We start from the raw sequence: 24,559 nt of genomic DNA, 5'->3' as shown, positions 1-24,559 counted from the left end.
AAAAGCTGTTTAATGAGACACCAAGGTTTGAGTAGCTGCCACATGAAAGTGGGAGTGGGACACACACACACACAGAGAAAGACACACTATACAATCACCCAACCGGGGTAGTTTCTGTCATACCCGCTCTCACTTTATCCATCTCAATCTGTTGTTCCTTCCCACTCTGCCATTATTCCTGCAGCCAGCTTTATCGCCACATTCACTCTCTCTGTCCCTATCTTTCCCTTCTCCCCGTGTCTCTCTGTCTAAATGTCTCTGTCTTCTGCCCCGTTTTCCCATAATCACCTCACACCTCTGAGGGCCTCTGCTGAGACGAGCTTCACACCTCAGCCCTCGCTGTGACAACAGGTACTGCTGGCACTCACCGCGCGGCCTCTCTCCAATCAACACCTGCCCAGCCTTATCCCCCTCTCATCCCTTCCTCCTTTCCATCTTCCTCATCCCTCCTCCTTCCCACCCTCACCCTCTTTTTTTCAGAGTTGCACCCCTTATTTTAGTGTCTCCACCTCCCCACCCGCTCATTTTCTGACCCTAACCTTCTTTTCCAATTTGAGTACCAGTTAGTTCACCCTTATCTAGTCCGATCCATTTCTCCATTCAGATCCCTCCTGGAGATGACACTGTGATGCCCTGTTGATTTGAACATGTTCATGTTACACCGGCCTGCTTTCATCGTCTCCTCTGTTACACTACTCTGGTAACAACAGCCTGTGTACATGTCATTTAAATGTTTGTCCAGCTTGGTTTTGCCACCATCATTTTTTGATCCTGACGCCTTTTTTCCTTGTGGTGAACCAATTAAGCAGGACACTTAACCCCTAATTGTATCCACATGGATGAACAGTGTCTGTGCGGTACCCAGTGATACTGCTGTAACTGTGCATGTGGCGTGCCGTGCCTTTTACCCAAAAAATAATGACCACATCTGCTTCTTTTTTTTTTTTACTACACTGCTTGCATTGGCACTGCGGCACAACCAAGCACTCCCCAACCCCTTCCTCTTAACGGGCCAATTATGTGACTGCTGGGAGTCAATGGCGCTGTGAGCTACTCCTGAGCTCCTCTCCTCGCCAAGGTCAAGCTGACTGGCCCAGGTTAATGGGCAGATGTGGGGCTCAGAGAGGAGGGGGTCAAGCACCTAGAGGCACCCTCCACCTCATCTCTAAACTGTCCCTCTTCACTACAAGAGCCCCATTTACCACCAGCGCTCATACAAACAGGATTAACCTTGGCTGCTAGTGTGGAGGCCCGAGGAGTGTAGGAGTGGTTTCTCCTAATGCGTGGCTTGGGTTTTTGTTTTTGTTATTTATAGGCCTTGAGTTTTTGATTGTTCTTCAGGTTAAACTCCCAGAATCATAAGGTCATGTTTCATCTTTGAGGATCGTGTAAACCTGTGGTGTGTCTGTAGTTTTCTTCTTAATAGTGTTTCTCAAAGTAGCTTGCACACTTTCTGAAGGAGACAAGAGAAAGTTTTGCCTGTGATATTAAAACAATATCTTGCATTCAAAATTGATTTTGAACGTGTACCGCCCCCCCTTCTTCCATATTCCAGCTTTTAGCAGCGCACTAATAGAAACTCATTATGATCAATGAGTGGGAAGTCAACCACCCCTGCACCTCCCTGCACCCATCATCCGACTTCTGTGACCTACAAGTGGATAGAAATGGAGCTTAAGTAGTGAAATGTCAGTGCAGGGGATCTAAGACCCCTTCTAATGCTTCTTTCCCTAATCTGGACCGTCACCCCCCTGCTCTGTCTTATCAACAGATTAACTTTGTGAGGGAGTTTCTGTCTCTTTCATTTTGCTCATCAGGCACCACAAACTGAAAGTTAAGTCAATGGGCAAAACTATATTAACATACATTTTATGTTTTTTGCACCATTATGCTCAGAATCATTTAAAGGGATAGTAGCATTTTTTAAAGTGGGGTTGTATGATCTACAAATAGCCCCTAAGTACTTTAATTGCAGTAGAAGACTCTCTGCACTCCTCCCGTTAGCAACGCCAGCCCATAGCCCTGCCCAGAGATTTACAACATACAGTGTTGTGAATGGACCCAAAGAAACGGCCTATTTTTGCGGCCTAAAAGAGGTTTTACGTGAAAAAAAATACACAGTTCCATTGTTCGCTATAATATAATTTTTTCCAGCCCTTCAAAGTGCAGGAAAAACGCAGTTTTTATTTGGACCTAACCAACTCACGTATCCCTCCGGCCCAGGGTTAGCGCCCGCCGATCAGCAGTTGGTTAGCTCCAAATAAAACTACGTTTTTCCTGCACTTTGAGGGGCTGGAAAAAATTATATTATAGCGAACAATGGAACTGTGTATTTTTTTTTAGGCCGTGAAAATAGGCCGTTTCTTTGGGTCCATTCACAACACTGTATGTTGTAAATCTCTGGGCAGGGCTATGGGCTGGCGTTGCTAACGGGAGGAGTGTAGAGAGTCTGCTACTGCAATTAAAGTACTTAGGGGCTATTTGTAGATCATACAACCCCACTTTAAAAAAAATGCTACTATCCCTTTAACTACCATCTGGTGAACTGCAGATGGACCCTCATGATACTATCTTATAGGGCACATTGTAAGATCTAGACAAATACTAAAGTACTGCTGTACATTTAATTTGGATTGAACAACTTTGGCTTTTGTGACTCCTCAGTTCTTCTATAATTTGTTCAAAGAATCCGTCTCTGTCACACTTCTGTCTCATTGGTCTCCTTAAACTTTTATGGCAATTCTCTATAAAATGTAGCTCCTTTCTATTGAAATGTGTGAGCCATTAATTTGAACCAGACTCAGATGAATCATCATGTAGCTAATCAGTTTTCATCTTTGCAGCAGAGATGGGTAAATTAACTTTTTTTTTCTCAAGGTTTATCGTTTCTTGTGTTGGCACAGGGACACAGGCACAAGTATGTGATTGTGAGCTTTTGGGTGAAGACATAAAGCTTTCAAGCTTTCCTGTTAAATGACAGTCGTTGGTGATTATGTATCAAGAAATGTGAGGCAGCAGTGAAGAGTGGAGGCAGACAGCCAGCACTTGTAAAGATGATGATTGTAAAACCCCAGTGCTCTATGAGAAAGGGAATATACAATGTGTTAGTGCTGTTACATTCAGAGTACCTTTGAGGATGTGTAAATGTCCCTGCTGGCTGTGCGTGTTTAAAAGACACAGAGTGTGTGTCATAGGCCGGTGGCAGGCGTGAGGCCTTTTGTCAGCAGGGACACTGGAGGACACAAAGACTGAGGCTGGACGGTCAGGATGCTGCTCTCCAGAGAGACACTAGTTCAGAGGTCAGCGCAGGCTCTTTTCGGGCGGAGGGTGTCCGTGTCGAGTCTGTGCGCCTACTTATGCACAAACGCCTGTGTGTGTGAGCATGTGTGCGCTGGGTGGGGTTACACACGGCACAAAATGGATCCCAGTGGACATGCGTTTTTCAGAACAGGTCCCTGTGGACGGAGGGAGAGAAAAGGGGGAAAGAGCGATGGTGATGAGGGTTGGTGGTGGTTGGCCGATGGGGTCCAGCAGGGATGGAGCAGCCTGCTAATGAAGAGCCATCTGAGTCCTCCATTCACCTTGAACATGGGCCACTGCAGCTGCCCTGACCTTGGCTTTGATCCACAAAGATGCTTGACCCCACCATTCCCCCAGAGCCCCCCCCCCCCCGCCATCTGGACGGCACGCATGCATATGTATACATACGTGCACACACCCACAGATACATATGCATGTACATGTATGTTGCCACAAATATACATGCGTCTTCACAGGTACCGTGCTATTAGACCCCCTTTTTTCAATCAGCAACATTTACCATCTGTTGTTTGGCCCATAAGTGCTATGTTGTGTGTTTTTGTGCGTAATCCTTTTAAACATAATTGACCTGTACGTGTATGTGTGGATACACACCTACACTCAGACACCATTTACCAGGCATAAGTCACTATTATTTGTTCTCACAATGATGAGAGGGCAAGCATGGACTGTTATCTATCCCTTTTTCCTTTTTCCTAAATGTGTAAATGTTGTTGTTATTAGATTTTTCTTTTTATAGTTTCTACATGTCTCTAGGTATCTGTCTCCTAACAAAGGGTTGTTTTACATTAACTTAGACCTCTGAGATTTTTTTTTTTGGTTACCATCCCAATTGTTGCCACGCTCCATAGACATTACATTGGTCTCCCTCTCTTCTCTCTAATAGGAATTCAGCCGCTTGGAACGCAGGGGTTCCTTGGAAATTCCCAGAGTAGTGCAACACACTCCTCCCACACACCGGCTTGTCTTGCTTGTCCGCCCAGTTCAGCTGTAAATGACAGTTATGTCACGGGTGACTTGACTTGCAGTCCATCTGTGGAAATGTAGACCTGTCTGCACTTTCCGTTTTATATTTCATCCCCTTACCTTTATGGGAATTTTTTATAGCACAAAATATGGCGGGGCATTATTGCGATATTGCAGTAATAGAGTTCATCAGGAAGGTTTTCACAACACATACCATTTTTTATCAAGAGTGAGTTTTATTTCATGATTCACCTTTCCAGAGGAAGTTTTCACCAACATGAAGCTCTGGCTGCCGCTTCCTTTCTCCCCAAAAGTAGGTCAGTGTCAGCGGGTTTGGTGTCCATGACATGGACATAGTCTTTGCGTCACTGTTCTGGACATATCCCTTGATTAAGTTACTGCATGGAGGCAGCAGCATCTGTGCATATGCAGGGGAACAAGCTGTGCCCATGGACCTAGCAATTAGAGACAAACAGAAAGATGAGGGAGCGAGAGAGAGAGAGTAGACAAGATTACCCCTCACTGTGCATCAGGTCTGATTTCTGTGCAGCAATTTTTTTACCCACAGATAGCATTGTACATTTACTTAAATGAGGTGATTACGGCTCTCGCTTTCACTCATCTCCAAAATACCTTTTATTAGTCTCCCTCCCACACTGCCTGTCCTTCTCCCGTCTGCCTGTCATATATTTCCCCTCATCTCTTGATAATTCAACACTCTCTCCCTTTATTTTGTCCTTTTGAAGTTTTTTTTTCTCTCACTCACTCTAATCCATTTGTCTAACTTGGATAGAGGGCAGCGGAAGGAAGTAGTGGAGGAGAGGCGTGTGTCAGAGTCAGAGAGAGCGTCTGCTCCAGCTGGAGTCAATATTTGCTTTAGGAATCTCAATAACAGGCCTCCAGTCATCTGCATCTCTGATAATGGACAGCCATATGGCTCTGTTGACCCACGCTGTGCTGAGGTTCTCTTTTTCTCTCTCTCTAACCTCCCTTGTCTTTCGTTTATCGGCCTTCATCTAACTTGTCTCATTTCTTTTCATCGAGACCCTTTCCCCTCCTATACTTTGTCTTCCGCTCATCACGTACCTGAGCACATTTTGTTCTTTTAACAAACATCCTCTCTCCCTGTCTGTCATCCATAAAACCCTGGAAATGACCCACCACACAGAGCTGTGACCTAAGTTACCATGGCAGCAGAGCCTGGGATGGCCACTCTTTGTCCAACACTGTTTCCAGCAAGTGACAGAAAACAGTGATGTTGCATGTCTGGCAATGACTGGAAGACAGATCTGGAGCGCATGGGGACGTGCTTAAAGTCCTGCTGCTCTGCATGTCTTCAATGGAGACGTTGGCCCTGTAAGGACTGGTGGTGAATTAGGTACAGTCAGTGTATTAGCTGACAGCTCTTTTGGTCTGTGTAATTCTTTACTTGCCCTTGTCTCCGCATTCCTCCTTGAGGTGGGGAATGAGCTTTTATTTTAATGGATTTCTTGGTGTTCGGAAGGGTTCAGGTGTTTATAGAAGATTCTCATTTTGTAGCAAAATGCAAAAAAAAATGCTGAACAGAGCAGACGTCTGGAATATTTTTCATCAGAAGTATTTCTGTTTGAGGAACATGTTTCTTGTAAATGAGTCTCGTTACAGTCTTGATGCCGGTCTTGTTTTTGTCGTTACATAAACATTGTTTGACTTTTCATCGTATTATTTCTTTCATAGAGCAAGCTACTGTTTTATCCAAACCCATCCTACTGCTAATTCTCTCCTTTATTCTCTCCTTTATCTTATTCTGCCCTCTGTCCATCTCTGTCTGTCCCTGTGAGCACCTTGGCCGTCCCACCCTCCGGTGTGGCCCCGGCTCAGGTGCCCGTCACCCCCACTTTGCCACGGTTCCCCTCAAAGCCATTGGTCATGGCTGCCTTGGCCCCTGCTGTGGCGGCATGTGCCCACATCAGGCCCACTTCCCAGTCACTGTCTGGTCCTATCTGTCTAACCCAGACCAGCGCCTCTCAGCCCTGTCCAGCCTATCTCAGCTCAGCCTGCTTCAGCTTTGGCGTCGGCAACAACCCAGTGCCACTCCACCCTGGCAGTCATAATGAGATGAGGGAGGGGGGATCAGTACTCAGTGGCTAGACTTGTGTGCGTTGCGAGAGCGAGAGTGCGTGTGTTTGTCGAGCAATTTGTTAGGTGTCGTCAATCAAGGAAACATGTCCACATCAGACAAGCCATGCGAATAATCAGCCTCATTGTCAAACATGCACACACTCAGAGCGCTCACTGCCATTATGCCATCACATAGACCTTTTTGCTCCAATAGTTCCCCGCACCATATTTTATCCAGCTACTTGCCTCCATTCCACAACAGACTTAGCACGATATCTCTATGATAATGATATGATAATGGCCATCAGAATGTTTTCCAGCCCTCGCCCGGCAGCCATTTTGCAGGCTTTATTTATTTATTTTTCTTCTTTTTATTTTATTTATTTATTTATCCGAGCTTTCCCATTTCAAATCCGGCCATCCATCCTGCATGCTGGCTGCCCAGGCTCCAGTCACTGCTTGTCACTCTGAATTTCAAATGGCTCCAATTTTCCCCCTGATGGCACGGAGAAGTGGCAGGCAGCACATCGGGGAGGGTGGTCCTAGACATGCTGCCTGCAGCAGGGGTTCTATTAGAGAGAAGAGAGGGATGAGAGAGAGAGGGAGAGAGGAGAGGTTCGGAGCATCACGCCAGTGGTGATGTATTCTTTCTTTCTTTTTTTATGATTATTTTGGAGACTGCTTTCTCATTTTGGGGCTGTGTGGCATGGCTGATTATTCCATCTCTGCTTCTGGCTGGGCGGCTGATGGTGGAGCCACCTTGCCCAGCTCGCCCTCGCTCGCACTACAGTGTATATCTGCACCGCACCAGTGGAAAATTCAATTTGTAACCACTGCTACGATTTGTCCCAAACTGATGAACTGTGCAATACACAAATTAAAGTTTGACCAGTTTTTTTTTTAATGTGATTTTTGTTTAATTGCATATGTTATTGCCTTGTTTTATTTCTGTATTCACTATTTCAATGATGTTGTGTCACTTAACGACTGCTAACCAGCTATGAGGAGCGGGCGCTCTACTTGGAGGCCATTGTTCAGAACCACAGAGAGGTCATGACCTTTGAAGACTTTGCCTCGCAGGTCTTCTCCCCCTCTCCTGGCTACCCAATGAGTGGGACAGGTGAGAAATTAACCGAGCTGCACCTCTCTGCTCCTTTATGTTCTTTCCACTCCATCTCTTTCTGTCTCTCTGTCTCACCACCGCTTCATCACTTCCTCGCCTCCTTTCCCCTCATGCCTTCTTTCCCCCCCATCTTCGTCATCTCTTTTCTTGCCTCTTTTTTTCCATATTAGTCTCTCCTCCTCTTCCTCTTCCTCTTCCTCCGCCTCATCCTCCTCCTCCACACCTGTGTGCCCCCTTCACCTCCTCCTCCACCCTGCTCATTCTCTCCACTCTTCTTCCACGCCTACGCTCACTGATGAATATCAAACGACGGGGCCCGGGCTCTTCACGCCATCCGACTGACTTCAAACACTCCGCTGTCTCCACTTCCTCAAGCCCCTCTCACGCTACTTTGTTCATCTCTTCTTGTTTCAAACTGCATCTCTCTGTGCTCTTCCTTTCCTGTGAATATAAGCAGCCTTGTTAAACGGTGGCTGCAGAGTGTGTGCGTGTGTGCACGCGCGTATGTGTGTGCATGCGTCTTCATGAGCTCATTCACCAACACTTAAGAGATCCACCCGGCAAACAGCGGCTCACGGATGTCAGCACAGCACTCTTATCAGTCTGTGATGAATAGAATGGAAAACGTGTCTTATCTTGTTCTTCCTACTTGTAGCAGCTCTGATCGATCTGCAACAGCACTGAAATCAATACAGGATTGCACTTTTCCACTCTATTGGATCCTGACACACGTTATGTTTTGACAAGGAAAGCACTCCACAATACGACACCATAATGTCTTGTCATTTTCAAATCTGTCACAGCTTATATGTTGTGTAGACATTTTAAAGTGTAGTTATATTTTTACAGGGTGTATGTGTGTCTGAATTTCTGTGTGTGTGTGTGTGTAGGATTTCAAACTGTCAGACAGCAGGTGCGATATTCAGGCTGGCAAGAGGTGGACAGTCACATTACCATACTGTTCGTCTTTGTTTCCTGCAGAGGTGTAAAATGTCCTCGGACTGACCTTTTAGTCACCTCCTGTCCTCCGCAGGACCAGAGCAGCTTAGAGAGAGGGACTGAGGAGGAAACACCCACGGATACTGATACAGAGAAATATAGAGGAGGAAAATGTAGCAATCACCCAAATCTTTGTCCTCCATGTCAGTTGGTGCTGGCGTGGTGGACTGTTCCAATCATGGCTTTCCTTTGTGGCTTGGTAGGAAGAGGTTAGAGAGGTTTTCAAGCCAGGCTTGAAAATAATGTTTCACAGTATGGGACATAACGCTGTGGCTAATGTGAGAGGCCGTAACATAATGAAGTCTGCGAGGCTGTTGTGTCACCCTCACTGCTGCGGAAACTCGTTCTGAATGGTAATTTGTATTTCTCCGGGAATCTGTGCATGAAAATAGATTAATAGATTAATGTGAGGCTGTGTGTGTGTGTGTGTGTATGTGTCCGCTCATATTTTATCCAGGATTCACTTGCCTCCAACAATGCTGTGGCGCAGTTTTTGTGTTTTTTTATGTAGCTACTAGAAACCAACTCTAGCTGGAATGAGATCTCCTCCCAAAGTAGCTTCAGAATTCACAGATCTATATAGAAATGCAGTCAAAGCCGATATGAGGCTTTCTAGAGAACAAAATTCTTATTTGTGGCCAGTATTCACAGTATGAACAGGAGGAACAATGCACCTAGGGAATGTGAGAATGACTGAAAGACAGACAGTGCAGTTGTCCTCCTTTGTAAATAGTAGACAGTTGTTCCAACCCACACAGTTGAGTTTAAATTCCAGTGGAGTGCTAGATATAATATATAAAATGAAACACAATGTAACGACTATATTTGGTATGTTGCAGCCTTGGACTTGTAGCATCTTGTGTTTGAATATTTCACTGTTTACATGTGAATATTCTCCTGAGGTGCTTGGACAAACAAAACCCATACTGTGACCTGTGAGTCTGTGATATATTTTTTTTATTCAGATAAACCTAATTGAAAATGATAAGGTAAATGTTTTTAAAAACATTGGCGCTCCAGGTGTGACTAAAAATGGTTAAAAACTATAGCAACTTTGCTCAGTCTACAGCTGTTTGAATGTGTTTTCATTTGTTCTTATACATTTTTAAATTGCAACCGACACATTTTTGCTTTTCTTTGAAAACCATGGAGGTGACATGTTTAATGCTTGTAGTATCCATTATGCATCTGATTAAAGCCTCATCACCGTGTTCTGTCCTCTGTGTCCCATCAAGCATACAGCTTCAGTGTTGCAGTGATGGCCGGCTGACACTGCTTCCTGTTCTCACTCTTCTCAGACACGCTGCTGCCCTCCCATGCTTTTTTTTTTCTTTTTCTTTTTTTTCCCCCTCTCTCAGCGTGACTGTGAGTGATTGTGTGTATGGTTCTATGTGAATTCACCCATCCATCTGCCTTGTCTGTCCATCCTGCTCTGGCTTCCATTGCTGCCACTAACATGTCATCCATGCTCCATGACAGCGTGCAGGCGTTGGCCGGGGATGGTTTGGGACATGGAGTACCCCTGGGCCAAACTGGACTGTAAGACTCTGCCTGCTTCCTCCACTCTAGGCATGACGCCCAGCCACAGCCCATCAACATCCATTCGTTCGTTCATTTTGGTCTCTGTGAACCCCTCCCTCGCCAAATAACTGGGGGTTGCATTAGATTTAGCCCTCATAAAAGCAAAGCAGGTCTCGAAATCAAACATAGGTCCCGCATGCTAATCGCTGAGCAGCTGTTTCTCCGGTGTTTGCTGTAAGACATTTAACCTCCGACCTCCCCTCCTGTGTCAGTCATCTCTGACTCCTCCGCAGCCTCATCCTCCATGTTCCTGAATGCAACCTCACCCTGCAACCTCAGTCGAGCACCAACAGCCTCCTGCATGAGCCCGTCACATGGACCCAAACCTCCATCCTCAGTGTTCTGCCCTCACTGTGTGATACCTTGCACCGCTTTGCTCAGTTTTTTAGTGTTTTTGTCAGTGTTCACTCTTTTTTTTTTTCTCTTTCTCTCCTTCAAATCAATAACTGCACACGAGAAAGCCACTTCTGTTGACTGGATAAAACAACTTAAAAGCTCTCATGACCCCGGCATCTTCTCCTCTCACCCCCTAACCCTCTCTACTTGTAACATTGCTGCTAACTGTTTTCTCAGCCTGTTGTTGCCATGTGAACTGCCCGTAATCTGTGCTGTGGACTTGATTTGAATTGAAATCAGTGAATCGGGACAGATTCAACCGGCTACCACCTGACACCGTGGCCTTCCAGGGCGTCTTCATAAACACTTGTTGATTACCTCATCACCCAACTCAGTTAACCTTGTTTGATTTTTTAAACCTTCCAGTGAAAAACTAACCACGCCACCACACCACGCCCGCCTCCGCATGCTGGCGTTCCGGCGGCGTTGTGTTGTGTCGTACTGCAATGTGGTAATGGTGTGTGTCCACTGCTCTCTCACATGATGCTCTACTCTGTGTTTTTTCCCTTTTTAGATTAAAAATATCTTAAAGGTCCAAATACTGTTAATGGTGAAGGTAAGCCCCGAGTCAGACCGGAAGCTTGTCTCCGTCCAGCGGCCTACCTGCCCTTCGCTCGTTCACTCATCCTGGCTGTTTTTTTCCCCACACACACACCTCTTTTTTCATTCAGTACTAACCAAGCTTTATGTACAACGTGATCTGACAAAGGGAAGGGGACAGAGAACCCAGGCTGTTTATTTGGGGGTGTCCCACTGGTTAGGCCAGGCTGGTAATTGAGAGAGATGCACAGTGGGGACAATTAGCACCTGACTAAGTAGCAGCATGAACAATACGGCTACACTTCTGGCCCTCGCTTCTGCATGTGGCCCGCCTTTATCTCCTCTCCCAGCAAACACTTTTCTCTTTTCTTTCTCCCTCCCCTCTCAATCCCTCCACCCACCCCCCCTATTTCCTCCTGTTGGAGTGTGCCTGTTTGCCTGGGGCAGACTCTGAGACTAACACCTGCCGCACTGGAAGACGTCTTTGTCATCCAAAGCCTTGTTTGAACTGCTGCACAGGGAACCAATGGGATTGCTGGGCCATTTAAACTCTTGTGTTTTTTTTCCCCCCTCTCCTTCTCTCTGTCTCTCCGTTCTTCTATCCATCTGAAATTAACCTCAGTGTAAGACAGTTTGGGCCGAGCAGGGAGCGGAAATGCTGGGTTGTAATGACGATAATGATGACACATTAGCCTCTTCTGGATCTGGGTTATTTTTTCACTGCGTAACTTACCGTGAGAATTAATTCTTACATAAGGCCATACAAAGAAGAAACATCATTTAGAAACTGATGCAACCGCAGTCATTAAGTGCCACAGTGGGAGTGATGACTGTTTAGTGCAGCATGTTTTAATGGCTCCTAAACGAAAAGGGAAGTCTGTTGAGTGGGTGGTGAACTATACCACAATATTGTCTGTTGTATATTGGCGTTAATAGGTGGATGGCTTCCTCCTGTCGACGGTGTGTCTTTACAGCCGACACAGTTGGAGTTTAGTTTAGAAGACAAAGTGTTTACTGTAGGAATGAGTAGAAGAATACGGGAATGCAGGATTCGTTCTGCCCGTGAGGCCAGCCCACATTTTTAGCCAAGCCCGTCCCTTTTTTTTTTTTTTATATTCATATGCAGATTTGAGAATTCATGTCCGGACCCCCACGCCCCCCCTTCTCTCTCTCTCTCTCTCCTTTTTCTCTTTCTCTCTTTCTCTCTAGCCCTTCACAAAACACACACCCAGTGTTTCATCCGTAGCCCAGCCCTCCTCTCCCAGTGAGCCGCGGCCCTGGATGCTGCTGGTGTCCACTGTGCTGCTGAGTGTCTGTTACTCCAGCCATCTGCCATTCCTTTTAGCCGCTGCAACTTGAGATGCCTCAGAAAAATGGCAGGAAATAAAAGGATAGGAAAGAAAATAGGCAACCAGATGCCATCTCGACAAAGCAGAAAAGTTGTTTAAACTCGAGGCATGGGGCAGACGCAGGGTGGAGGGCGAGGGTGTGTGAATGTGTGTGTGTGGGGCGGAGGAAGGGGGCTGCGTTTGGTTAGGGCCACACTGAGAAAGACAGGGCGGCGTTCACAATACTTGATTGTCGTCACCAGCATTTCATGCCCACCTCCCAGCTTATTGCTTTTTGCCATCCCGTAATCATGGAAGTTTTTTTTGAAAAAGGACAATGTTTGACAGTGGGAAGGCTCTACGCGTTCACAACAAGAGCATAATGTGTAATTTTATTTTCATTCAAAGCATTCTGTTGTCACACTGCGAACGGAATACTTTTTTTTTTTTTTACCCATAGCTACAAAGGTTACCTCTCATTTTTTTTATATCATAAGCATCTGGAAACGCTGTATTTGGGAAGAAAGCTTTTCCTTTAACAAGCATGTGAAAAAGGCATGTGATTTCTGAGATCCTTTATTGCTTTCTCAAATCTTTACCTTTAAGGGTGAAATAAACTCAAATCTTACTCTTACACTTAACTCTTGTTTTTTCACAGCTTGCGCCGTAAGTTTGTGAATGTTGGTGAAAATCCAATGAACTGGATTATTCTTGATTTGGGAAGCAGCCAGATGCATGACAAAGCATGCTGGGATATACAGCAATCACACAAAGCCCAGTGAACCGCTGCCTACGTCTAACCAGCTCTGTCTCTCTCCGTTGTTGTCTCTCTTTTTATTTCTTCTTCTTCTTTTTCCCTATCCACAAACTCTCCCTCCATCTCTCTCCCAGGTTCCTTCACCGGCAGCACGAGCACCGAAGCCAGCGCTCCAGCAGGACCCACGGACTCTGTGGACCAGGTCTCTCCCACCATGCCCCGTGCCACAAAGAACCGAGTTTCCGGAAAACTCCGCCGATCAGCCAGCGCTATAAGCAAATCCTCCACCTGAGCTCTTCCCCCAGCCCAGCCCAGCCCAGCCCAGCCCCCGCCCCCTCAGAGTGCAGCCTTTAATACCTTTAATAGAAGAACCTCACTCATAAAGCCGTGACTGCAAGAGTTCTTTTTTCTGTCCTCTTTTTTTTTTTTTTTCTTGCGTGAAATGTTTTTTCCTTGTTTTATTTTGTCTCATCTAAAGATGTAACTGGAGCATACTGCATTTTTTTTAATTTAAGTGGCAATTGTTGATTTCACTGATACATTTCCGTTTGTTGTGGTGTTTGACTGCATTAATCAAGATGGATATGAGACTAAGCTATTTATGTTCATCCTGGTCCAGCTTAGGAATCAGCAACATAGGAAGACTTGACTTTACTGAGAAGTCTCAAAGCAACTTGTGACAGAAGAGTGTCATTTTTATTCTCATTGCTAGTGCAGCCTCAATGCACTAGAGAAACAAAGGTCTTACTAAAGTAAGGGAATGGGAGACTGCTTTACCCTGGTTCTGTATCTCACTTAGCACTGAATGACACAGCTGTAAATGGCATCATGCTAAAACTGCACAAGACATTGGTATCCATTTATGAACGTGTCTGCCTTTTTACCTCTTTTTTGCACTTGCCACAACCTTTTTCTGTGTCAAAGATACCACTTCAGCTAGTGACGGGGTGATGTTCTTGTCCTGCTCGGTAGCATCAGTTTGGGTCACGCTGGTGGACCGTCCTCCTGCGGCTGAGAAGGAGAAAAGACTGATGCATGGGGAATACCTCCCCAGAATGATTTGTACTACACAGACTTCCTGCTCTAGGAGTCCCTGTAGCGTGAAGCCAGAGGCTTTTTTTAATTGTTTTGAACCCAGAGTGGACAATCAGTGACGTCTTTTCGAACTTGAGCTGAATTTAAATTTGTTTTGTTTTTCTTTTTGGTTTTTTTATCACTCTAATTTTTCTTTTTAAATTAATTCTGATGGATTGTGTCATGATTTGATTTATGCAACTCCACTGGAATGAGAAAAGACTGCGTTTGTAATTGTTTTCTGACGTCGTTAACATAGGCTCATGTCCGGTAATCCGATAAGTTCCTCCTGTCTCTTTCCTCTGCGATCAGTTTCCCCTGTCCGGTGAGGCTAAGACATCGACATTCCAACGTTCCCAAACAACGTTTTTGCACTCACTGTCATTGATTAACTAGAATGTTTCTCCTTGTTCTTGGATGTATATTGCTTTAAAATTTATTTGCTGGTGTCTGTTTGCTAGATGTAAATAGAGAGAGGAGTATTTGATGAATTATTTTGCTGTCGACTTGTTTTATGTATTCATGTTGCTGTTTAGAGGAAAAATACCACCAGAGCCTCAGGTGAATCCTAACTCCATGCACTGGTGCGCGTACATTTGTGTGTGTGTGTGTGTGTGTGTGTGTGTGTGTGTGTGTGTGTGTGAGTGTGCGTGTGCGTGTGTGCGTGTTTGTGTACGTGTGTATGTTTTTCTGAGGGAGCTTCTCACAGTGCCTGTGTAATGTCTGTCCTCTAAAGATGCTGTCCCACACCACCTCTGCTGCCAATAATCAGATTTCAGTTCCTTGTCTTCATCATGTGAGACAAACCATGGCCGCCCTGCACCACATCTCCTCGTTAGCGTCTAAAAAACAAAAGAGTTTTCCTCGGCTGCGTCTCTAAAGGTCAGCGTCGTGCGCTTCCCACAACAACAGCTGATGGATTTGGAGACGCTGGGCCTCTCTTCTTTTAGTCTTTATTACAGGTGGCACGCTGCTCCGTCTTTACCCCCCTGAATGGAATCAAGTGGCACCAGCCCCCTCCTCTTTCCCATCAACCCCCCCACCCTCTACATGTTGCCTCCTTTGGGCCACAGGAGGGGGGTGAGGGGCTGGATTCAGTTGGCATGCCAGAGCTGAACTCTTAACAGCCCTCCTAGCAACAACAACCAGGCCTCCAACCTGCCCTGCTCACGTTGTCATGGTAGCCAGGTGTTCCCCACACACACACACACACATTATACACTCACACCCTCTGAGGGCTCCACCCAAGCTGCAACACTATCCCCATCTGTTGCACTACTATGCCTTACTTTCCCCACGCTCACCCGTCATCTCTTCCTCCAGCTCTCTCTCATCTCGCCTCCTTTTGTTTGTCTCTGAGCAGAAGACAGAGACTCCAAACAGCAGGAGAGTGGAGGTGCTGAGAGTTGGATCCAGTTTTGTGTTTCTTGTGTTTTCTTTTCTTTCTTTTTTTTTTCTTTTTATTTGAAGAATGTATAGATATATAGGCCTGGATCACATCTCTGGTTTTTATTTCCCCCCAAAGCCACTTGAAGGAACCACCCAGGATGCTGATCTAAAGATTGTAGGATATAGATGATGTCTGTTGAGAGGAGGAGGAGGGGAAGGGAGGGGGGTCTCAGCCCCCACCCCTTTTGATGTTAGTTTGGACCAAGATAAGGATTGTGTGTCTTATATACGTGAAGAAAACGAGCTAGTGTTAGTCCTAGTATGTTGTTTTCTTTTCTTCTCGTTTTAGAAATCCTTGTACATTGTGTCAAATTTGAGGACCACAGCGTCCTCTGAATATAAATATATTAATGCCTGTAATATAATCTTTGTATAAGAGAAAGAGGAAAAAAAGCTTGAAGATTTCATCATTACTTGTCAACATATCAAACAGTTTTTAACGACCTGCTATCTTTATTAGAAATGTGAAAATTGAAACATTTCATTAAATCAATTTGAAATTCTACTGAAACATTGTCAGTTGTTTCTTTCCTAACAGCAACATTTTAATTTTGCAACCTCAGATTTTTGTGTGGATGGTGGGTGTGGGTTTTTTCTGTGTGTTTGAGTGTGTGTGTGTGTGTGTGTGTGTGTGCTGTTACCATGGGCTTTCTGACCGTGGCCTGACCGTGTTAGCAGCAGCAGCAGGGGTAACCTGACCCTCCTCCCATCTGTCTCCCCTGCTGCTCTGCTCTGCTCAGGGCAGGCCAGCATAATGGATCCTCACCAGGAGGTACAGGTGCAGTGGTTGCAGCACCTACGGGTGCCCTGCCTCGGCTGAGCCACATAAAGACGCAAGAAAAGCACTTGACTGTAATTGGAGCCCTAAAACTGTGTGTGTGTGTGTATGTGAAAAAGGGTGAGAAAGAAGCCTAATGTTAGCTCATTTTCATCCAGCTCGGGGCTCTTTGCCCCAATCACTGCCTCTGAGAAGCAGCACAACAGGCAGGATCTGGCTGTCCCATCATTATTACCAGAATGTATTATTTCATGTCACACTGATGTTCACACTTGGAAAAAAAAAAAAAAACTTTATATCTTGATGTATTGTCACTGATGCCTTGAGGGGGGGTGACACTCATTTATTTAAAAAGTTTGTTATAGTTCTTGACCTTGGACAGGAGCAGAGTGTCAGAGAGAAGAGGCCACTCAGCAGCAGCAGGAAGAGAAAACACTGTGGAGTTAAAGCCAGTGACAGGTGATTTATATACAGCCTAACAAGACTTGAAATGAAGTTTCCACTGATAAGGCCTGTGTGGACAGTAGCTTATGTGTTCACAGTTGGAAGCTGCGCATGTTTTTCAGGTTGTGGAGGTCAGATATGGAGCCAGCAGCAGCTGAGCCCTGACGCCCTAAATCAGCGGGAGCTTTACAAAAATCGAGCTGCATGAGTCCTCCAAAGCAGACAGATGTTTTACTGCTCCAGAGGTGAGCTCTGATCCGCCACCTCTTTGTCCTCCTGTCGTGTCCTGACATGGTATTAAGGAGGGAATTTATGATTAGGCCCTAAGTGCTTCTCTGTGGCAGGGAAACGGCGTCTATTGAGCCACTGCAGCGGTGATTTACTGCGAATAAGTCTGATGAACGGGGAGAATCGAAGGCAAAAGGTTTGTCCGAGGGGATGTGTAAGGTTTTTTTTTTTTTCTTTATCCTGTTGAACAACACTAAATAGGTTCGGAGTGTGAGCCGGTGTGGGGGAGAAATGACAGGTTACAGCTTCTTGACTCTGTTTAAACTTGTTCGGTGACCTCAGGTACCCGCGGACCACAGTTTGGGAACCAGCTTTAGTTGATCTGGATCAAAACTGCAGCTGATCTTTGAAAGTTGTATAGAAAGTCTTGGTGTGGTGTAATATTTTATAGTTTTTAAATAAAACGATAATAGGCTTCTATACAAAAAATAGTAGGGTTAAGTATTATATGAGTGTGGCATATAAAGGTAATTTAATCATTTAAATTGATTTTTAAGGATTACGCGCAGGATAATGGTTTCAATTTGGGTTCTTAAAAAAAACCTTCGAAATAAAAGGCCTTTATGAAATATTAAAATGTCCATGTAAATCATTCATACTCCTATGATAATGTGAAGTCTATTTTATAAGAAGCCTTTGGAATAATTCACTATCAGCCGTTTAGTCCCTCACAGAAAATTACAGCAAAACACAAGGGACAAACAAAACTGTGATCAACAAGCTTATTAGCTGTTGAATTAAATTAAAGTCAGTGAACTCATCCATCTCAGTCTTAAAAAACTCCCTCCAGGAATATCATGATTTTTCATTAAGAAATAAAAGGTCATTAGTAGGCTATCACGTGCTGCTTCTCACTCCGTCTGAAAAAAAAGTGAACAGGAGACCACATGTGTCCTTTTGAAAATATTTTTTTTTATTTCGATAGACAACAACGATATACACATACAATCAAAGCGCTATAAAAGCCAACATTTAAGAAAAATAACTTGTCCTTAAAAAAGATTGCATCTAAGGTAAGAGCTTTACGTTTTTTTCTTTTCTTTTTTTACAAGAGCTGTGGAGATTGAAGATTAAAACCCGACCCACGACAGTTATCACAACTCATGAACCTGACCAAAGAAACAAAACAACAAAACATTTTGGCTATACGACATGTAAACTTCCAGAACGATTCACAGGGGAAAAAAGAAACCACAACAAACACAACAATAAGTTACATAAAATAATTAGAATAAATAAATAAATAAACATATGATGAAAAATATTGCAACAATCTTCAATAATAATAATTATAAAATATGTGCCAGCATTCAAAATTAAAACAATCTAAAAGTTGACTTTTTCTTCTTTTTTTAAGGCAGTTATACAGCGGGATTTGGATGTGTATGTAGGCTATGTCGGACTAGGCTTATTTGTATACTAAAGGCATTTGTGGTTCTACTAAACAGGGAATGCTTCAGTCACTCTTTTTTTTCTCCTCCACCAGGACAAAGTTGACAAGTTCAGTCACTCACTAACTAGCGTAAAGCTACAGTGATGGAGCAATCACAGGTCGGTGAAGTCAAAAGGCTTTGATGGGCAGAGGATTTCTGAGAATTTGAAGACATTTCTTAGGTCTAGAAGCTATCATTGAGCACATGTGCTGTCCTAGAAAAATACCCTTTAACAGTCAAACTAACGCTTTGTATTCTTTTTTTTTTCTTGATAAACTAATTTGAGAAAGAAAATCTCAAAATAGGCCTATATGTAATTCAAATATAGAGAGAAGCATTCAACAATCACTGATTGGCATGGAAAAAGACACCTCATTAAACACCACTGAAACATCAAACCGCCCTGCCTTTCATTGGCCTAAAGTTATGGCAGTGAGCATCACGGACTCTTTTTTTTTTTTAAACGCCAAAGCAACTCTTTTGTTTCTCCTTTTTTTTCTCTTTAAATCTCCCCCACCCTTCATCAAAGGCACAAGTTTAGTGTTGTCTCTAGCAGGCGGGGCGCACCGGCATTTGGAGCAGGATCACCTGCCTGTTCTCCGAGGGGTGGCACTTGTTTATGTGCCTGGTGAGGCCCGGCGAGCTGTACAGAGTGGCGGGGCAGTATTTGCACGGGTAAATCTGGGAGGAGTGCATGAGGCGCAGGTGTCGCTCCTGGCCGGCCCTGCTGGTGAAACTCTCCCCGCACACCGGGCACAGCAGGCAGTCCACTGGGCTCAGATTGAGGGGGCTTTGGTTTGAGGCTTCTTCTGAGGACGAGGAGGAGGAGGAGGAGGATGAGGAGGAGGGGGGTGCAGTGGAGGAGGAGGAGGATGGCACCGGTGTCTGCTCTGCAGCGCGGTCGCTGGTTTGAAACCCATGCTCCTCCAGCACTTTCTTTTGCAAGGCCTGGTGTCCCATGATGTGTTTTCTTAGGTATGCCTGTCGCTTAAACCTCTTCCCGCAGTACTGGCAGTCGTATGAGCCATCTTCAGAGCCCGACTCGGACAGACCTGGACTCGGGGTGTCTCTGTCACTCATGTCTTTGGCTTCCTCGGGGACTGACTTGACACCTAGCGGTGGCATTTTGGCCATTTCAGGTTTGATGCCCTGTGCGGGTGGCATCGCAGGTGCGCCGGTGGTCCGGGGTTTGTGCCAGCGGCGGTGAGAGGCGAGGTTGGCCGGGCAGCTGAACATCTTGTCGCACTCGGGACACCGGTACTCGACTCTGACAATGCGGGAGCACTTGTGCTGAGCCAGAGAGAAGGGATCCGCGTACGCCTCCTTGCACAGCTGACACACAAACTCCCCCAAAGGCTTGTTCCCCCCGGAGGACTGCGCCCTCGGCTTCATCTCCACCGGCCCCTCTTTGATTTTTAAACCGAGCACGGGAGAAGTCGTCACCTCGTCTTCAAAGTTGAGTTTTCTAATGGCTTTGGGTTTTTTGGAGGCGGGTTTAGATTTGCGCTCTGGACCGTCAGCTGCAGGTCTCTTGGTGCCGACCCGGTTGCTCGGTGCCGGGAGGCTGCTGGTGGTGCCGCTGCGGCTGCTGTTGCTGGTACCGATTTTCAGGTCGACCGGGGCGTACAGGAGATGGTCCAGGCCGGAGAGGGAGGCAGGTGTCGGGAATGACTCGGCAGAAATAGGCGAGCCTAGATTGAAACTTCGCTCAAAATATCCCCTGTCGTGCTCCTTGCTGATGGGCCGGGTGGGGCTGTAGAGGGCTTGGCACACCGCCTCTGGGTTGCCGAACTGTGCCGGCTTCTCCAGTCTTGGCACCGGCGCGTCAGCCGCTGCGAAATCCGGCGATGCTGCGGCGCGGTCCGGACTGGACGCCACCGACATGGGCGGGGAGGGGTCCCTGTGAGTCGGCAAGGCAGCTGAGGTGGGTAGCTCCAGGTGGTCATCTTCGTCTGACCGAGTCCGGTAGGAAACATGTGCAGATTTCTTGTTTCGTTTTACCAGGAATCCTTTGGGCATCTTGGCGAGTGACAGCGGAAAGGCACTTCGGGAAGGTGGGTGAAGTCTTGAGTATCCAGGTTTGTTAGAAATATGGCAACACTAGAAGCTTGTGGGACTTTATCTCCCCAGTATATTGATCCTTCTGTTGCTGAAATGTTTTCGTCTCCAAGGCATAGCTCCACTCTTTTTATGCCGGAATGATGCTATTGTTCTCGCCCCCCCTGTTGCAGCATCCCCGACCAATCGGATGAGACCTAGACCCCAGTGGATTTGATTGTGGGAGGGCTCAGAGCCTGGGTTTGGTGGATTTCGTTGGAGGATGTGCAGATAGCTTAGCAGATGTACTGGCGGTTTATTACATTAATGTGTGCGCTCAGCCCCTCCCCGACAGAGGCACACGCCGGGACCCTCCTCTTTTTACGGTCTGATGGGCCCCTATACAAATGCACACGTGCCACGGCTTTGTGGCTCTCCTCTGGGGGCCCCAGAGCTGCCAAAAGGAAATGTCCATCACTGCCACAACCATCACAATTTAGAATTAAGACGGGGATGAGACAGGCTTGGTTTAATACAAACCAAAAGCTCGGTTTGCTTCATTTTCAGCTATGATGTTGTTCAAAGAGACGCCCTCACCTCGCGGAGCTGACTGGAAAACCACATCTTCTCTCCACACCGTTTTACCTCCGCGCGCCTCACAGCTGTTTAATTTTCTATCCGTGCGCCAGCTTCTTTTACGCACGGTCTTTACGCACATTACCCAGGCCTAACAGCAAACTATATAACCCAGTTTTTATAGACCTTTGTTTTATTATGTCTTAAATAAACACCATAGAGGGAGTGTTTCTTTATTTTAGGGCACGTGTCTGTCTCGGTAGTTTAACTCGACATATAAATCAGACATCTCGCTGCATACATAAGTAATAAGAAGGCCCTCTGGTCTTTGTGCACAATGGCCACGTCTGCCCGTGCTTGGATATCCCTGTCTTTTTTTTTTTTTTTTTCGTTTGAAAGGCAAATTGACCTCTTAACTGTGAAACGGGACTCACGGCCAATCTGGCCCACAGCTAGGCGCGTGCTGGGCGGAATCAGTGCTCCAGACAAAGAAGGCCGCATCCGATGCTGGTGCTGCAAAATGCTGCACAAACCTCTAAAAGCCGCTGCTGTTAATGCTGGTTACAGCCCGGGACCCCTGTTTGTACAAATATGTGGAAGCTGCTTTCAGGACATTGATTGTTGAATGTGGGTTTATACTAAGTAAAATACAGCACATGCTTCAGGATTTACTGTCTGCACTGAGCTGGATCAAACTGTTAAACAAATAAAGAGTTTTTTTGTGATTTGGTGCATCTTAATAAATTCTTCAAACAAAACGGAGTGTCAGAGCCCCCCTGCAGCTCTGCAGCCTCCTGTCTGCCGAACAAAGACAACTTTTCCTTCTGTACCAGCTCCCCTATGGTTTCTATGCATACTTCACACATTGTGTATTTGTCTGCTTTTTTTTCGTTGTAAAGGCTAAATGTAGGCTGCAGTGCGCCACTTGGCAGAGAGCGCATTCTTTTCCTTTCAGTCCGCAGACCAGGGAGGAATTAATCTCCATCGTCGTACATTGTTCCCCTCATTTGCATAAAGCTGCAGTATGACCAAGTCAAATAATTACACAATCGGAGCTGAGCCGCAGGCCTGCGCCCTCCTTTCATTAGGCCTCTGTGTCCCGGTGCCTTCTCACCTGCCTCAAAAAACACACCGTTATTTTGGCTGCAGAGGGTTAAATGACGCATTTAATTCAACTTGTAAAAAAAAACAAGTTTTAACTCAGAAAATAAAGTTTTAGATTGTGGTTTAAAGAGTTCAAACTAATGTTTAACTTACTTTACTTCAGTTAAGTTTAAGTCTTTCTCTCTGAAGTGAATGTTTCTGTTCAGTTTTATCTCTTCTTAATCACAGCATTATGTTTTTCGTGCTTTGTTTTCCAGCCTAACCCGACAGGTGAAACTAGATCAGGTCTATATAAACGCAGCCTGACCTCTGACTGCACCGTGTTTACCTCCTGCGCTCTGTTACTTGTTGTTCTTTCAGCCTCGGTCTCGCATCTATTAGTCGTGGTTTGTTGCGAGTACAAGCTTTGATGGCATTTTAACGAGTTCCTCTTTCCCCCGTGATCATTTCAGAGGGGCGCGTGGGCCGATGTGCTGGCCTTGGCCACACCGACGCATGCGCGTGTTTGCTCAGTGGCGCGTGCTGCCCTGCGCCGACGGGAAGCATAGGCGCCTAATTAGCATACAGCTGCAGCTGCTTTAATGCAGGCTCAACTAACATCCTCCAAAACCTTCTCACATAGGCCTATATGATTTAAAATGTTCTTCTCATTTGTTTGATCACAAGACTGTGCTGCTTAAGTACAACTCATAAAGAAAACAAAGTTGAAATTATGAGAATAAGTTATATTTTATACACTGAAGTGATGTCAAATTATATTTACAGTGGGTCTGTGTGTCCACATTGTTGTAATTAATCACTTTCAAATAATACTTTAAACTGATGGTTTATTAGTAAATTGTATAATGTATAGAGGTTTTAGATGTTTTAGGTGGTGTAAAACATTTCTGAGTTTGTGGCCTCACAGCCTCACGGCCCAGATCTTACTTCATTGCACCACCTACAGGATGAAGGATTAATGCTGAGGACACACAGAAAGTTTTCCTCCACCATTGCACCCAGACACCTTTACATGAATCTCACAGTGCTGTTCCTGTCAATCATTAATCATGGTTACAGACGGAGCTTTAAGCTTATTTCATTACACCTTCTTCTCACCATACATGTATAGAAACCTCCTGTACCTCTCACATGAATGATTGGCTCCGTGTGCTGTGCCAAACCTGAGCCAATTTAAAAGTAGAATGGGACACGACTGTAATTGGTGCTCACTACATGACCACTTTCAATGGATTGTCAATCAGTTATAGTAATTGATTAGCTGAGGTCCTATTCTAGCTGGTTGTAATGTGATAGAGGGCTCTTTCAGCACCATGGAGAGAGACAGTGTGAGACCCAGATTTAGTCAGGCCGGCTGTGGACACGGCATAGCTTCGACTTCAGCTTTTGTCCCCGAGACTGAGAGCAGGCAGGCACCAACAAGAGAACAATGACACAGTAGAACAACAGTGCCAGAGTTTGATGAATTGGTGTTCAAATAATTGGTTTTTAAATGCAGTTGTGAATGGACTCCTGTGAAACACATTCAAACTGTTACAACACAGGGAAGCAATTCTAATCAGCGCTCAATTCTCTTCCATGTTCTTAATTGATCCACCGGTTTGTTAGCCTGTCTCATGTCTAAATTAATTGGGCATTTGCTGGTCACATTTTTTTTCGTGTATTTTTTGGAGTTATGTATATATACTACACACAGATAGCCTACAACATTTACATAATATATTCTGTTTGTTTTTGTACAACAACTCACTTGAAGTCCTGTTGCTTTTTGTCGACCCATTTCTACAAGCCATGGATATTCTTTTGATTCAAACTCTTGACCTTTCCAAAAGGAAGAAAAGTTTCTCTGTAGAAGCGCAACTTTATCAGACACTAAAATCACAAGAGTTTCTGTTATAACTTGTGGTTTTAGAGAAAAAAAAACACTAAGGGCTCTAAAAAAGCAAAACATTTAAAAAAGTTAAATCGGCTAACAGGAAGTTCATTAAAGGTTCGGCAGTTGAGCCCTAAAAGCACTTAGATATTAATTTTTCCCATGAATTAATTCATTTTTCATTTCATAGACTTTTCTGTTGGTACAGGTGCATTCAGTAAGTACTTGTGTTTGACCTGGACCTGAAGTGAACTGACAGTTTTAGAAAAGTAAAAAAAAAAAAAAAAGATATCTTCGATGCTAGCAAAAAAAAAAAAAAAAGATTCTTCAAGGTGAAATCCTTAAGACTCTTTCACCAAAGTCAACTTTGTGCCACCGTATGGGTCAAGTAT

At 45.1% G+C, this 24,559-nt stretch overlaps 2 protein-coding genes across 10 annotated transcripts in view; one reads left to right on the top strand and one right to left on the bottom strand.

Moving 5' to 3' along the window:
- ralgapa2 (Ral GTPase activating protein catalytic subunit alpha 2) overlaps nt 1-16,139 on the top strand; it is a 93,984-nt gene extending 77,845 nt beyond the window's left edge. For 2 of the 9 annotated variants that reach the window (XM_085767311.1, XM_085767309.1), the window contains 3 exons: nt 7,386-7,507; nt 11,001-11,042; nt 13,246-16,139. In XM_085767311.1, coding sequence (XP_085623437.1) covers nt 7,386-7,507; nt 11,001-11,005 — 127 coding nt within the window. In that variant the 3' untranslated portion in view covers nt 11,006-11,042; nt 13,246-16,139. Of the gene's footprint in view, nt 1-7,385; nt 7,508-9,988; nt 10,284-11,000; nt 11,043-13,245 lie in introns of those variants that run through there. The other 7 variants (XM_085767308.1, XM_085767303.1, XM_085767312.1 and 4 more) reach the window with 5 other exon arrangements.
- Nucleotides 16,140-18,036: 1,897 nt separating this feature from the next.
- insm1b (insulinoma-associated 1b) lies at nt 18,037-21,177 on the bottom strand. The gene has a single exon (XM_085767558.1). It carries the CDS (start codon nt 20,594-20,596, stop codon nt 19,127-19,129), a length of 1,470 nt encoding a protein of 489 aa, XP_085623684.1. The 5' UTR covers nt 20,597-21,177; the 3' UTR covers nt 18,037-19,126.
- Between the last annotated feature and the right edge of the window lie 3,382 nt (nt 21,178-24,559).

Source organism: Trachurus japonicus, chromosome 22, assembly GCF_045865225.1.
Source record: "Trachurus japonicus isolate A0001 chromosome 22, Traja_1.0".
NCBI classification, from domain to species: domain Eukaryota; kingdom Metazoa; phylum Chordata; class Actinopteri; order Carangiformes; family Carangidae; genus Trachurus; species Trachurus japonicus.
This window is presented reverse-complemented; position numbering and strand designations above follow the sequence as displayed.

What these genes read in the sequence shown, in the direction of transcription:
- insm1b (XM_085767558.1), bottom strand. Translation starts at nt 20,596, where the DNA reads ATGCCCAAAGGATTCCTGGTAAAACGAAACAAGAAATCTGCACATGTT.